General features: G+C 33.3%; 1 protein-coding gene across 1 annotated transcript; it reads right to left on the bottom strand.

Moving 5' to 3' along the window:
- Positions 1-4399: 4399 nt before the first annotated feature.
- sigmar (Tumor necrosis factor alpha-induced protein 8-like protein sigmar) lies at positions 4400-7432 on the bottom strand. The gene is given in 5 exon segments (XM_017631472.1): positions 4400-4703; positions 4706-4718; positions 6188-6325; positions 6519-6673; positions 7343-7432. Coding segments are annotated over 5 exon segments (648 nt in total). The 5' UTR covers positions 7425-7432; the 3' UTR covers positions 4400-4443.
- Positions 7433-15765: the final 8333 nt, after the last annotated feature.

The raw sequence follows: 15765 nt of genomic DNA on the forward strand, positions 1-15765 counted from the left end.
TTAATTAATATAGGTTCTTAATATGTTCAACAATTTTTATTGAGCTCGAAGCCGTTTTCNCCGTTCAGTTGGGAGTTTTTTCCTTCCATTTAATTAATATAGGTTCTTAATATGTTCAACAATTTTTATTGAGCTCGAAGCCGTTTTCAATGAAAGCTATTTCGGAAATCACCACATTTCCTCATCAGACTTCTTTCAGTACGATTCGAACCGACGATCCAACTGACTCAGCCAGTTGCCTACGTACTGTGCTAAGTTCGCCTTGTTAATTCTTGTTGCTTATTTCCACTATTTCACTTGCTAAGCCACCTATCGGCCAACATGTAAATAATATAACTTCCAAATATGAATCATATCGGACCATAAATACGGTGCTTTCGCAACCTGCGTCAGCTTGCATATGATTTAGTATATTTCATATTGCATCTTCATCGGGTTCTGAACCAAGTTGAAAGTTTCAAGTCTCTAGCTCTCCGGGACGTTGGATAAAAACTAAGCTTGTAAGAAGTTTGGACCATCTGAACCGTTTTCGATAATTCTTTTTTTTTTATTGGAAATGCGGTACCCTAGGGGTGGTCCCATACCAATTTGGTTTAGTTCAGATCATTGGATCATGAAGAAATTACCCGTATCTTAAATTTATATGCGAGAATTGAACTCTTTTCAGTTCAGTTCAGTTTTTTTATCATTAAAAATTCAGATTTTTCGTGTTCAAATATTTTTATTTTAACTAAATTGATACTTAAAACGGAATAATATAACACGTAACAAATACAATAATGTTTAACTTAAATATCAAATATTTCCAGCACACAAATTTGAAGATAATAAATAAAGTAACTAGGTTTTTAAACTAAAATTCCACAACTGGCTATTAAAGGAAACTAAAACCGCAAGTATGCAAATGTAATCGAATCCCTTGCCGTTAACCAACTTTCAACAGGACTTTTCAAACACGGCACTATTTACGTAAGTACATATATTTGATACGATTTAATAAGTAGTCATAAAATAAATATGTCTATGTAATTATCCTTTTTACAAGAAGGCTTTATTTGATAGTAAGAATGTAGAATGCGCAACATTTGTTTTGTACATAAATATTTTATTTATTTATTAGAATGCAACCGTTTAGTGTGGCATATTTTAGAATCTGTATGGTCAAAAATAGTGTAAGAAAAAAAATTATTTCAGACAAAGGAATGTAAAAATCTTATATAGAGTATATACAAAATGCATATATTGATATATTTCATAGCGTTATAGTGCGTGTGTATGCGTATAATAATCGTTGGTATATCAGTGGGTAAATACGAGTACATTAACTTAAGTCGAGTACATTATTTGAGTAGTTAATACATACATACATATGTATAAGAATTTATTCAAATAAAGGACTTTAAACGATATGTCTGTTACAATTCTTAAACGAATGTTTTTTAGTTTGCTTTTGGATATGGAAAGGTCAGTTGCGTTTACTTTTGCAATATTAAACAAAAAATGCTACATTTCTTATATGTAGCTTTTAGGAATGTGAAGCATTGCTTTTCTTTTTAAAATTACATACATACATATGTATATATATTGCCGGGGCTTGTTTTTTTTTTTTAATAACACACTTTGTTTCCTTTACAAAACTTCATACATTCAGCGAATTTGTACCACTTTTGTAAAACAGAAAATATATTTACTAGAAAAGTGTGATAATCCAAAAGAAGCTCAAGAACGATTATCAAAGTTAGCTAATTAATAACAAATGCGTTCCGCCTGCTTGGTTTAGAAAATATACCCTCGTCTGTGCATGTCCTGAAGTTCCATTTTGAAAAGAAATCAGTGATATCATTATTTTTGATTAAGTACTTTAGGCCAAGTAAAGCTTTTATATTTCTTATCATAAACAGTATGGTATAGTATTTTGCACATGAGAATTCTCGATTGATGTAGGATTATGTACCCACATAATTAGGTATGTCTGTATGTTCTTTTTCAGCACAGGAATTCAAATCCATCAAATGCTCATCTTTCCAACATTACATTTGATGGCAATGGCTAAAAGGTGTACCAAAAGTTTTGATTTATTAATCGTACATTTGTAGTATGTATGTATATACTATTTAACTATAGTTTAAGTAAACGCATATATTTAGTCATTTATGTATGTAGTATAGAAAATACAAAAGTGTTCATTTGCTTAGTTGAGTATACTGGAATACAAACATACATATGTACAAGCTATTAGCAAAGTCTAGGTTATCTTGTTTGTTTATTAGTATTGTTTTTATTAGTAGCTATTACTTTGAAAAATATCCCTAAGGCGTTTGAAGATGTTTTTTTTTAAATCTTTATTCCATGCTTGTTTGTACTTATCACGTAGTATAAATAAAAATTGGAACTTGCTTTTTATGACTTATTTGGTGAGTGGTCTTTTTTCTAACTTGGGCCGTTACAGGTGTCGTTTGTGCATCGATGCCATTTTATTTTTTCATTTGTAAATCTTATCTAATAACAAGACATTTGATACAGTGATTATTAATCGAACAGGACGCCAACTTTTATTGCAATTCCATTGTTTGTATGGAAAATATTCTCGTTAAATTTGGGAGTGAAAATGGATTTTATAAGCCTTAACAAGTCCTACGCATAGATACATTTCCAGCTGCATTCGTTTTTTTTTTTCAAAGGTAACATTAAAGATGGACACATTGCCAGAACATCGTACAAAACGTAACTTTGAAGTCGCTTTTTCAAAATTTATTTTTTAATTTTCGCTGTTTTTAAGCTAAAAGGTGTATTTTATAACAATGTGTATTGTCTTCCGTCTTGTCGTTTTTATAATGAAAAAGTATTTCAACAAAAAACGAATGTTTCCACTTGTTGGAAGAGGTTTACTGTATGCGAAATGTATTATATTGCATGCGCATATGGTATTCGAAAAGTATACCCATTATATCTCCCTTAAACCAAAGCTTATCTCTGAATATAGAATATTCCTAAAAATAATAAAATGAATAAATTAGGTGGTCCTTAAATGTAGGAAGCAAATTCTTAAATCAGAATTTCCTAAGCCTCAATCCTTAACGTTGACTGCGACTATAGTGAAGATATCACATTCATATAAATTTTGGTACGGTCCCGATTGGAGATGGTTAAGGTGTGTCGCACAGTGGGCAAAGTTCAGATTCCTCTATGGAGACTCAAAACATTAAATTATTTTTTTCATAATCAAAATCGATACACCGATAGTCGCAGATATCACATACAAATTTTGGTACCGATTGGAGTCGGTTAAGGCGTGTCGCACAGGGGTCAAACTTCAGATTACCCTTTAAGACGGCTTAACCGACTCCAATCGGGACCAAATTTAAAATGATATCCTTGACTTTAGTAGTATCGATTTTGGGTATTAAGTTACAAAAAATATTTTTAATGTTTTGAGTCCATAGAGTCACTGGCCTTTGACCCCTTTGCGACACGCCGTAACCGACTCCAATCGTGGACCAAAATGTATATGATGGATATCTTTGACTATGGTAGCATCGATTTTGGGTAGTAGATAAAAAAAAATAATATTAAATTTTTTGAGTCTCTCATATAGGATCTGCACTTTGCGCCCTGTGCGACACGCCTCAACCGTCTCTAATCGGACCAAAATTTATAGTGATATCTGGACAGTGCTATTACCGATTGAAGGATGAACTGGAAGAAATCGTACATTTGATTTTTAAAGACCACCCTAATGTACATATAGCATCTCTCACTTTCTTTTCATTTACATTCATTTTATTTGTTTCTTGTTCAGCACTGCCGCAAATTCTTTGCTTTAAGATTTTCTGTGCTTATATATTTGTTTTTTTTTACTTAATATCACTCATAGAAAAACAATCGATAAAAAATTTCAATTGTCTAGATTTGCTAGTTCTATATAATAAATATTATCGTCAGTGCTATCATTGGTCATTATCAATAACGACGTTATCATTATAATGCTTAGACAATAGCATCAAAAATACAATGTATGTACGTGCATTATTAGCACAATCATGCGACATCTACATCATCATCCATCATCGTCATGAACGCCATCATCAAACACTTCACAATACAACACAGTGCGCATTTCATTATTTTGCCGTTATCATCATCGATCGACAGGTTTCTTTTTATTTTATTACATACATATAAATTAAAACAAGCGTATTCGATAAAAGTTCTTTAATTTATTACATTACTTTATTTTTGGTTTGTTGTTGCAATTCTCTAATGACCTAGATATCATTTAAGCCTTTCACTATTTGCCTTTACACGCACACACGCGCTATATTTCGGACTTTTCTGTACTTTGACAGTCCTTTGGACGAGAGATTTGATGAGTCTAAAGCGAATTATAGTGTCTTTTACAAAAAAAAAAAAAAAAAATGGCGGCCCTATGCCGCGCACACTCACTTACATATCTCCTGTTTCCATGGCAGTATTAATATCGCTGACGATTTTTCCCATTAATTCACGATATGGCGAATCGGGTTTGAAGGCGGTTTCAAGGAGTGAAGCATCACCAAAAAAATCAAATACTTCATCGATGCGATTTAAAGACTTGTCGGTGAGGTGGCGTTGAACAATTGACTTGAGGGCGGCATGTGATTCGGCAATGGATTTTTGCAGATACGGCAGATCGAAGCTGTAATCCACTTCGTAGAAGGAAATCACGAGAGTTGTGTATTCTAGAAGGAGAAAATTTATTTAATACAAGCAGAGCACCCGACGTCGTTCGTGTATACAAATAAAAATATAAAAAGTAAAAAAAAAAAACAAGAAATGACGGTCGCTGTGGTGTAGTGGCCTGGGTTCAAATCCTGGTCAAAGCACAAATCAAAAAAAAAATTTAGAAAAAAGGGGTTTTCTTCTGTAGTTCTGCCATGAAAAACAGCTTCTCGTAAAAATACAATCGCCGTTCGGATCGGCGTACAACTGTAGGTCCCTCCCCTTTGTGTAACAACATAAGGCACACTAACATACATATGTAGCCAATCTATTATTATTATTATACTATTTTATAATTTAATTTAAGGCCTCCTTATGTCGGCCGTTATGGTTAGAAGTGCAAACTTGCAAACTCCGATCCCTCTTTAGTTTTGAATAGGACATTCTGTTTAGCTGTTTATTCGCAACAGGTTCCAAAGTTTCAGTCTCTTTTAGATTCGAACGAAGCGATGAATCAACTCAGCCGATTATTTTATTTTTAAACTGTGCATAAGTCTCGTCCACCTTTCCCGCTTAAATGGTTGTTGTACTTCTAACTGAATGCATCTGTATGTTGTTCTACCGTCATCAAACTAATGAAAAAAACTTTTTACCTTTGGTTGATGAAGTTGAACGAATAACAGACGCGTTCAGAAACAGGTAAAATAAACGGCTCATTTATCTGTGTGGATGCCAGTTGTCCCCCAAAGTGGCGTCATTTCCCTGATGCTGTTTAATCTACACACATGTACATATGTATTCATTGTCAAACTTCCTCAGCCGACAGTGGGTGTTCTCTTAGTGACTTAAGCTGGCAATTGCGCCATATTGGTGACGGCCAAAACATAGAAAATCTTTACGAAAAGATTATTGGCTTTTTCTCCGACCATGCAAGATCGTTTACCGCCAGAAAACTGCAAATTTCTGCGGCTAAATCCTCCGCCGCACTCTTCACAACATCAGTAAACGAAAATGGCCTAAACCGCAATGTCAACGTCGACGGCGCCAACAATTCTATGATAAATCGTCCCAAAATACAGCTTTCAGGATCGGAGCATGAAGATGAGAACCGGCAGGACAACTGGAGGCTTGCATCCTGTTCTACAACAACAGCAATAATCTTGGGAGTAGCTGTTGAACAATTTAGGAGTTCTTTTTAACATTAAAATGTATCGGCCGTCGAATCAATGGGCCAGATGAATTGCTAAGCTTTTATTCACACGGCCCATTGACTTTGAATGCTTTCCGATGACTACCCTACTCCCTGAATTTTCTCCATACAATACTTTTAGCAAACTTTCAAGTACCTACCTACATATTTCAATAAATTCACACCGATACTTTCGTATGCAAGCCAATATATTCAATTTAATTGCAGGTGTATGTATGTACGAGTACTTATAACGACTATATAATTGTAATCATTTTTATTCCAATTGACATCACTTACTTGAAACTTCCGCTTAAATACTTCCGCGTCCTTCAGTTCGTCGGTGCTGAATTGATTATTTCGATGTAGGACACCAATTTTGATAACGATTTTAATTATATTCTTTATCAGCTTCTCCGCTTTGACTTTGTTACCCGTCTATAATTGCGTATGCATACATATGTGAATATAATTGTAAAGTTAATGATTAGTGAATGAAATGAATCTGTACTACATATTAATATGCATCTTCGAGTAAAAAGTTCTCACACATAGTAATTGCTATATAGTATGTATGTTGGTTGGTTGGTGTAGATAGATGGTAAGCAAAAGTTGATTGGAGCGCACTTACATGCATTTTACAAAGGCGATATAAATTATCAAGCAGCGATGCGGTTGTGCCATCAATAAATGTTTTCGCTATATTCTTGGTGGCCATGCGCGAGAGGATCTTCTTCTGGGCACGCAAGCCAATGTCACGCGACTTGAAAACACTGTCAGCCATAACTGAATAAATGAAATACAAAGGGAATAAAAATAAATAAATAAATAAATAACAAATAAAGCAGTAGTCGCGTAAGAAAAATGCACAGTTATTTGCATTAAATATTTATTTATATGCAGAAATGAGATATGAATTAATGCATAATGATAGAAAATAAAAGATACTGTAATAAAAAAATATGCAAATTTGCAAAACTAAGACATCATCTATTAAATCATTGCATTTCCAAAGAATTATATGAATAAATAAAATAAACAAAAGTTATCAAAAAAAAAAAACAAAACACAAATGCATTCACTGCAGTCAAACTAAAGGCGACTGTCGATTTGCATGTGAAAATTGCTTCTCCCTCAAATCGAGTAAAGAAATTAGGAAGTGGGCGGGGTTACTGACTGCGCATAACAATGCATATAAAACTATAACAATGAAACTAAATACAATTCAAAGGATAATAGTGCAAACAGACTCACAAACGAATCAAAAGTGAAACACACATACGGAAAAACGCAAGGGTATAACGTATTCAAATTTGAAAAAGTAATCAAACGAATAAATTGATTTACGAATTGATTGTATGCAGTAAATGTGGGCAGGATGTTATATACTAGGCACTATAGCAGAATGGTTGCTTGTGCTGGGTTGGTTGGCGGGTTGTGTGCATGCTTGATTACCTTCTAGATTCCAATAGTCGACGCTCCACAGCAGTAGACACTGACGTAAACCTTCCGCTGCCATTTTAAATCCTTTTATCATAGTAAATTTTTTTTATTTTTTAATTTGAATGCAATTTTTGAATAGGAAGAAAAATGAAAATAGGAGAGAATTTTCAAAAAGAAATCGGTAGCATACATTAGTAAATGATATAGGTGCCGCCATTTACACGTGCGCTTAACTATTTCTACATTCCCAGAAGATAAATTACGTAGGCCTTCTTAAGTGAAGCCATTCTAAAAGGCTTAGCCAAGAAGGACTGAAAAAAGTGTTTCCCTGCATTACAAATAAACTTCGAAATGCATTGTAAGTAGTAAAAAACATATGAAGATTAAATAAGTACATGAGGAATACTGTTTTTTTTTTAAATAAACTAAAGAATCAACTTTAGAAGAACTCCACCAAAAGATCTTCTACAGTACATACGTCCTACAAAAGCTTTTCTGGAAGCCATTTTATGGGCAGCGAAAGCAGAAGCCGTCCAATCTATACGAAAAAGGAAGGAATGCAGAGTGGAAGGCCTCTTTACTCTCAGGGAGGGCTTTTAGCCCTTAAATAAGTACATGAGGAATACTGTTTTTTTTTTTAATAAACTAAAGAATCAACTTTAGAAGAACTCCACCAAAAGATCTTCTGCAGTACATACGTCCTACAAAAGCTTTTCTGGAAGCCATTCTATAGGCAGCGAAAGCAGAAGCCGTCCAATCTATACGAAAAAGGAAGGAATGCAGAGTGGAAGGCCTCTCTACTCTCAGGGAGGGCTTTTAGCTCCTGTAAATATCTACTGGGTTTGTAAGTATGTAGATGTTCATGTACTACATATACTTATAAAAATGTGTCTAAGTATGTGAAAATATGGTAGATGGCATGTGGGCGCGTGTATGCATTAACGTTTAATATTGTTAGGAGTATTTTCAAATTTTGATCGCGTGCCAAGGAAGAATTAAAGCATGTATTGCATACATATAAATATACATACATATATTGTCACTTAAAGGTGAAAAGGTGCCAAGTCCATTTTTTGAAAATATTCAGGAGAGACGAAAAATCGATGTAGTTTGGCATTATCTGTCATCCTGCATAAAAAACTAAATTTTAGAAAAAAGTGGAGTTAAGGCCTTTTCACCCTTAGGTAGCGATATTCATAGTGGCACTACATTTTCAGTTATTATTAAAGGTTGGCAATAAGCACCTCCAGCGTACCAATAGTATATTGGTGTTTCTTTTATGTGGCCACGATTTGCCACATGCTGGTCGGAGGGAGTTCCTTTTTAGTGGTTTACTTCGTAATAATTACTTTACATGCATGAATGAGAGCTCTTAGTATGTACATACATACATAAATAAAAAAGGGACCCAAAGATATTTTACCTTGACAATATCTAATTAACGGTGTCTCAAAAAAGTGTGCAATATTTTTGAAGTGACGCAAGCTCGTTGTCGTCAAGCTCAATAAACGGGAATGCCGCTGAGGGCCTGTCGATATGCTGTCGGGTCCAGAGGTTGCTTAATGCACCAATGGACTTCGTCAGCCCGTTCGTATAGATGCCTTCTGACATGCCTTGGCGAGGGCTCCTCTGCAAGCAAGTGTCTCTTCGGGTGTCGTCCACGTCTGTGGCTCCCTACTAAGAACTGCTTGCAGTACTACATTGTGTTGTGCTCCTTTATGGGGAGCATTTGCGCCTCGTCATGCAGGTGATGTTCTGGTGACATCAGAGAAGACATCCGGTCGCTGTCCGGAGTGCTGTGTTTTCAGTCGACCGCAGCCTCATCCACTGCGCCCTACTGGTCCCCGGCGACCAGATTCTAAACTAACTATTGTCACTGTCATCCCAACTGGTATTTGTTATTGGAAATTTTTATCGATTAGCGATCATCGATTGTATTCAACATTAAAATTATTTTCAAGTATGTAGATGGTTTGCTACCGTGCACATCAGACCCATCAGCCCGATGTTTTGAGTGCTTAAAAGATCATTTCTTTGGCTAGATGTGTGAGAGTTCGCATAGTTTTTTTGACGTTAAATTTTAATACATAAATAACGGGATCATAAGAGTTCGTTTGGCGTAACTTTAGTTCTCTGAAAACATATGTATATATGTTAAAAGTATGTACTACTACTACATATTAATTGTCTAATATGGCTGCGAATAAAAACCCTTTTAAGAAGGAGTATGTTGTGACTACATATAAATCCCATATATTAATCAGCAGTTAATTGATTTTTTGCCGAAATAAATTTGAATACATGTACTAAGAATGTTACATGATATCATTATCAGCCAACATTGACACTTGTCGCACTAAAACAAGATTATTTCCGCANTTCTAAACTAACTATTGTCACTGTCATCCCAACTGGTATTTGTTATTGGAAATTTTTATCGATTAGCGATCATCGATTGTATTCAACATTAAAATTATTTTCAAGTATGTAGATGGTTTGCTACCGTGCACATCAGACCCATCAATTCGATGTTTTGAGTGCTTAAAAAATTTGACTAGATGTGTGAGAGTTCGCATAGTTTTTTTGACGTTAAATTTTAATACATAAATAACGGGATCATAAGAGTTCGTTTGGCGTAACTTTAGCTCTCTGAAAACATATGTATGTATATATATATATGTAAAGTATGTACTACTACTACATATTAATTGTCTAATACGGCTGCGAATAAAAACCCTTTTAAGGAGTATGTTGTGATTAAATATAAATCCCATATATTAATCAGCAGTTAATTGATTTTTTGCTGAAATAAATTTGAATACATGTACTAAGAATGTTACATGATATCATTATCAGCCAACATTGACACTTGTCGCACTAAAACAAGATTATTTCCGCGAATAAATGATTGATCGAAACCGTGCTAAAAGAAAAATTTAATGGAAATGATAATTATTTATGTTAGAAAGAAGTTGCGGGCCTAAAAGGTTAATTAATTTATCTATGTAGTATATACGGTGGCGGGCAAACAAATGGAGATGCGACATTTTAACAAGTTTTGGCTACTTTTTTTTTGTTTATTTAATATTTATATTCATATTTGAAGCGGTTAGAATCATAAGGGTCTTAGTGACGTTTTTTGAAAATATAAGTTATAACCATATTTTTTAGTTAAATATAGTGTGTATTTGGTGACAAAGAGTAACATTCATTTAAATTAGTTAATTAACCTGCATTTATTTAGGCAAGAATCATTTCAAATGCATTTACCCAGAATGTACAACAAGTAATCAACCTTAACCTTAATTATCTCAAAAAAAAAAAATATCAGACCTACTTAGATCCTTTTGATTCTAAGCCCTTCATTTGTAAAAACCATGTTAGTCAAAATTTTAAACTTGGTACAAAATGTTAGGTATGTAATTTTGTAGCCCATTAAATCTTATTTAAAAAATTTACTTTGAAATGTGGATGCTAAAGATTATTAGTACAAAAAAGTGTGAGTACCGGTCCGTCAGGTCTTGAAATTAGACAAATGTTTTAGAGAATTTTATGTAGTTTTAGAATAAATAATTTGATCTTTGCGCGCGACTTTGCAAATATATGTAATTTATGATCTTGTTTTTGATGTTACACTCAACCCTATAAAAGAGCACGTTTTTGCCCTCTTGTCTTCAAAGGGCAGTGAATGTGCCTTTTTGACTTTACAAGAGTGTGAGATTTTAAGAAACGAACACAAAATTTTCGCACCCTTTGCCTTTTATTTAGAATCGAACACGAAAAGGGAAAGGGGCAATCAAAAGACGATATTTTTTGGTAGAAACGAAATCACCATAAAAATCCTGATGAAAGAATTTAAAATTTTGATGAAACTTGTCGAATTTTCATAAATTTTGAAATTCGGACTAACATGGTTTTTGTTAGATAGTGCGCTGTACTTTCATAAAAATAATAAACATAAAGTAAACAAAAGAAATATGGCCAAAAATATTTAAAACTTCGGGTACCTATTTATATTCCCGCCACTGTACATACGTTCGGAACTACAAATGTACATACACGTGTACGTACCTCTGCAACGCTTGGTTTTTCGATATTCTTTTATCTAATCGCAGTTTTTGTTTTCGTGTAAATTCCCAGTGTAGATGTTAGAAGACATGGTAGCAAGGGGTTGGGAGTTGTTAACTAGCAAATAGATAATATATGCATAATTATGCATAATTACATGTATGTATAGGTACATACATATGTACTTGTTGAACCAATTATATTCTGATTAAATTCTGTAGATACATACTCGTCCTTTAGCAAATGTACTAACACCAAGAGAATGTTTGAGAGAATTGATCAAGTAAAACGTGATTCGGTTCTTATTGTGGTTTAAAATTTACTGTGTGAACTGATAATGGAAGAACGTTAACGTTCGAGGTAGGATAAAAGTGGCAAGGATCGAGGTGTTCTTGGATTGTTCTAAAGGTTTTTAGGAGTATTACGAGGAGTTTATTTTTGATGCATTGAATGATGATGAACCCCAAAACCCACCCCTTGTGTGCGCTAATGCCTACAGACATACATGCTACATGTGTATGTAGAAGATAGCGAGTCGTGGCCAAAAATCATTTACGAGATTTTATAATGAATGCTTCAGCAAAACGTATCGCAAACAACAAATAAACATCGACTTTTGGAAAGATAACAAGTTTGTCTAGTTTGTTTGGGGTCAAAGATTTGTTGGTAAGCAGTTTTGCGAAACACATTTGCATAAGCCGCTTAATTATTTATTTTTTTTTTATAAAGAACCATATCTATCATTAGCAAAAGTGCGCCTTTCAACAGTGAAAGATAAGCCAAGTTTTGTAAAACCATTAAGTGTATGGATTTTGTGGAAAAAACGCATTTACACAAATGTAGGTATTCATGACTTCCAATACTACTTTACTAAATTAAAAACAAAAAAATATGTATAAAAAGGCACCGTAAATGGTGAGCACAAATGACCGGCCAACAATTAGATAGCAGATACTCATGCACTTGTTTGGTGCTCCAGTCAGGACTTACCACATTCCAGCAGGTAAATATAGCGTGTGTGAGGCAAACAAGTTTTGTGCCACAAACTGAATGGCATGACCTGTTTCTATGCCGTCGCGGTCGTAAACTTTTCCAATTCAACTTTACTTAAGTTATTAAAAGTGAATAAACATTTTTGTAATTGTCGCCAAGTGGCTGGCTGCCGCTTGCAAGCCAACCATCGCTAAGGTAAGTCGAGAAGTTTTTTAGTTTACAAAGAAGTAGAAATTGAAAGGTTTTAATTGATAGTGTATTATTTAAATGTACCTTTAAAATTTAAATCTTAGATATACATACATACATGCGTACAACAAACATACAAACATACTAGGAATGTCTATACTGGGAGCCCGGGAACCCGGCCTTTTCAAGGTCCCAAAAATCCCGGGATTCCTGGCAAATCAACTCGGCATTTTCGGGATTTTCTTGACCAGTATTGGCTAAATTTCTTTTTTATCTAATAATTAATATTCTTTTTTATACATGTCTAGCTCATTACACATATAATACCGCGCGATAGTAAATTTTAAACACAAATATCAATATAATCGTGAAACAATGGGCCAAATATAGTAAAATTGCGTAAAATCCCGTAGAAACAGATTCAAGTTTTTGGTGCAGAAGGACTGGTAAGTATTGAAAATGTCCTTTCAAAATTTTATCCTTGAAATTTCGCAATATTTGTTTTTGAAAAAATTGTATGTTAAGGACTCATATAAATTTGATAACATCCTCGAATTTCGTCCTTCTAACTTCATCAGCTTAACAAATTACCTATTCGTCCTTGTGAAATCAAAAATTTTTATTTTTTTTTAATTCTAATTCTTTTTAAATAATTTTTCGAATTAATCATATCTTTGAAACTACAAAGTCCTTTAAAATAAATCCCGACGTCAGAGAGGAAAAATAAAACCGCCACTTTAAATAAAAAAGTTGGCGGGTTGCCGTTTTCGTAATTTTTTACCAAAATTGGTTATTTTTTCTTTCTTTATTAAATTTAAAAATTTTATTTTTCAATTTGGTAACTTTTGAGATTCGGTGATATATGTCTATTAAGCGGATTAGACCTTACATACAGTCACTCACAGAAGTATTCGTAATTTAGTTTTTTCACAATATGTATTCAAAGTGTTTTCCATTACAAATCTTTTTCGTTAATTTTCATTTAAAATATAGCTCATTCTATAACAAAAAAAAAAACAGAAAAATGATTCGACAAAAAAAAAATTTTTTTTTTAAATCAGCAGTAATTTTTAGCTGCTTGAAACTTGTAATTTATTATACTACGGGCAATACCGAAAAGAGCATACCGAAGTTTTTACTAATTTTGCGTTCAATAACTTTTTCTGATAATTTAATCTTCCTCTAAATTTTTCTAGTATGCTCTCGCTGCAAGCTATTCGATATTGCGTTTTGAAGCCTACACTGTACTTTACGTTAAGTTAACTTTATGTTCACAATAGTTTCATACTTTAAAAGTGGAGAATGTACCATAGAACTTTCTCTAATTAATAGTTAATTTCCACCTCTTAACTGCAGTTAAGCTTTTGGTGGAAAAGAGCTATAAGTTTAATTAAACTTTAAAATGGCTATATAGATAAAAGTTAACTGCCCTAAGAAACTCAACGCAAATTAAGAAGAAGCTCAGCAAAATAATTAGAAAAATGTGTAAGCTCCAAATGCAATAAATAATTTATATCGAGGGCTTATATTCAATACCCTCTATCTGCACGTTTTACAAAAATTATATTCTGATATGAAAATCCACCTATGCTGACCTTGAATAACGCTTGACAGAAGAATTTAAGGCCGGCCCGCATAGAACTTTTCTCGTTGGCTTTGGCGTTGGCGTTGGTTTGACAGAACGCACGTTAAAAGTATGCTTGCTACAATGAACGCTTGGCAGCGAATGCTTGGGCCACTAAATTAACATACTAACGACAAATAAATTAATATTGCATATCAATAATTGCATTAAAAACGATATTTCTTGCCCGCACTTGATTAAAAAGGAAAATATTTCACATGATTTTATTTATTTGCAACAGCTGAGGAGCAACGCACTCGAAAAGTTGAGAGTTGACCATCTTTTTGCTTTGTGTTGGCGTGAGCGTTGTCGAATTTTGGCTATGTGGACGGCTAAATTTGAATTCATGTATTCATAGTCAGCTGTTGAAGCGACGCCAACGCCAACGCAACGCCAAAGTTCTATGTGGACGGGCCTTTACTTTTAAATTGCAAAGTCATAATTAACATCAGTGATGGAAAGGTAAGTCCCAGATGGGTTCTAACATCTCAAAGTAGTTTTTGTGAACACTGCAGATAGAGGGTATTGAATATAAGCCCTCGATATGTTCTGTGCAACATTCTCGAATTGTTTATATGGAAGAAAATAATTGAAATACATACATAGTATAGTGCTAATCATAACTTTACGAAACTCATATACTGACAAGATTTGACCAAGTATCTTGATTTTTTTAATTTTAATTATTTATTTATAAAAATATAGTATATTCTTTGACAAAAACCATATGATTCCAAGTTTCAATCTTTGTGCAACATTTAAATAAAATCAACAAACTTTCGTCAAAAAAGCGAGCTTTTTAATTAAATTTTTCAGAAATATCTAGAGTATGCAGTTTTGTAGCTCATTCATCAATTTTAGTACATTGGACCTTATGGATCAAAACTAAGCAATTGCTTTTTCTTTAAAATTTCAGACCTTTTACTCGATTTATTCAAAGAAATTTGAGTAGAAGTTCCGAAATTAAAAAAAAGCAATTGCTTTTTATTCATAAGGCCTATTAATTTTTTCTCTTTAAATGTTGCACAAAGATTGTAGAATATACTATATTTTTATAAACAAGTAATTGAAATTAAAAAAATATGTGCATAAATGGTAAAATAATGTCAATATGTGAGTGTCATAAAGTTATGATAAGCCCTATATGTATGTAGATATGTTGCTATATTAAGTAAAGATTTTCTCGCCAGTCGTTTTCATGTGAACTGATGTATTTACATACATACATACATACACTTGTGGTCAGCTGATTAAGTTAAAAGACATTTTGACCAGTTTTGGTTATTCTTATTTTCTTTATTTAATCTTTATAATTTTTTTATAATAGTCTAGCACATTACATTTCAGCATCCAATAAATCCACATTTCAAACTTTTTACAAAAATTATAAAAAAATCAACAAGCTTTAACAATTACACCCCTAAGTTTTAAACTTTCTACTCAAAATTTTAGGTATGCAGTTTTACAGCCCCTTAAATTTTAGTAGGTTGAAGTGCAAATTTTAAAACGCTAGAAAATCGCATTGATTTTTAATATTTTTTTTTTTGCCAGACAGTGCTAG

This window comes from Rhagoletis zephyria, unplaced genomic scaffold (genome assembly GCF_001687245.7).
Source record: "Rhagoletis zephyria isolate East Lansing unplaced genomic scaffold, Rhagoletis_zephyria_1.1 Rzeph_scaffold_08809, whole genome shotgun sequence".
NCBI lineage: Eukaryota > Metazoa > Arthropoda > Insecta > Diptera > Tephritidae > Rhagoletis > Rhagoletis zephyria.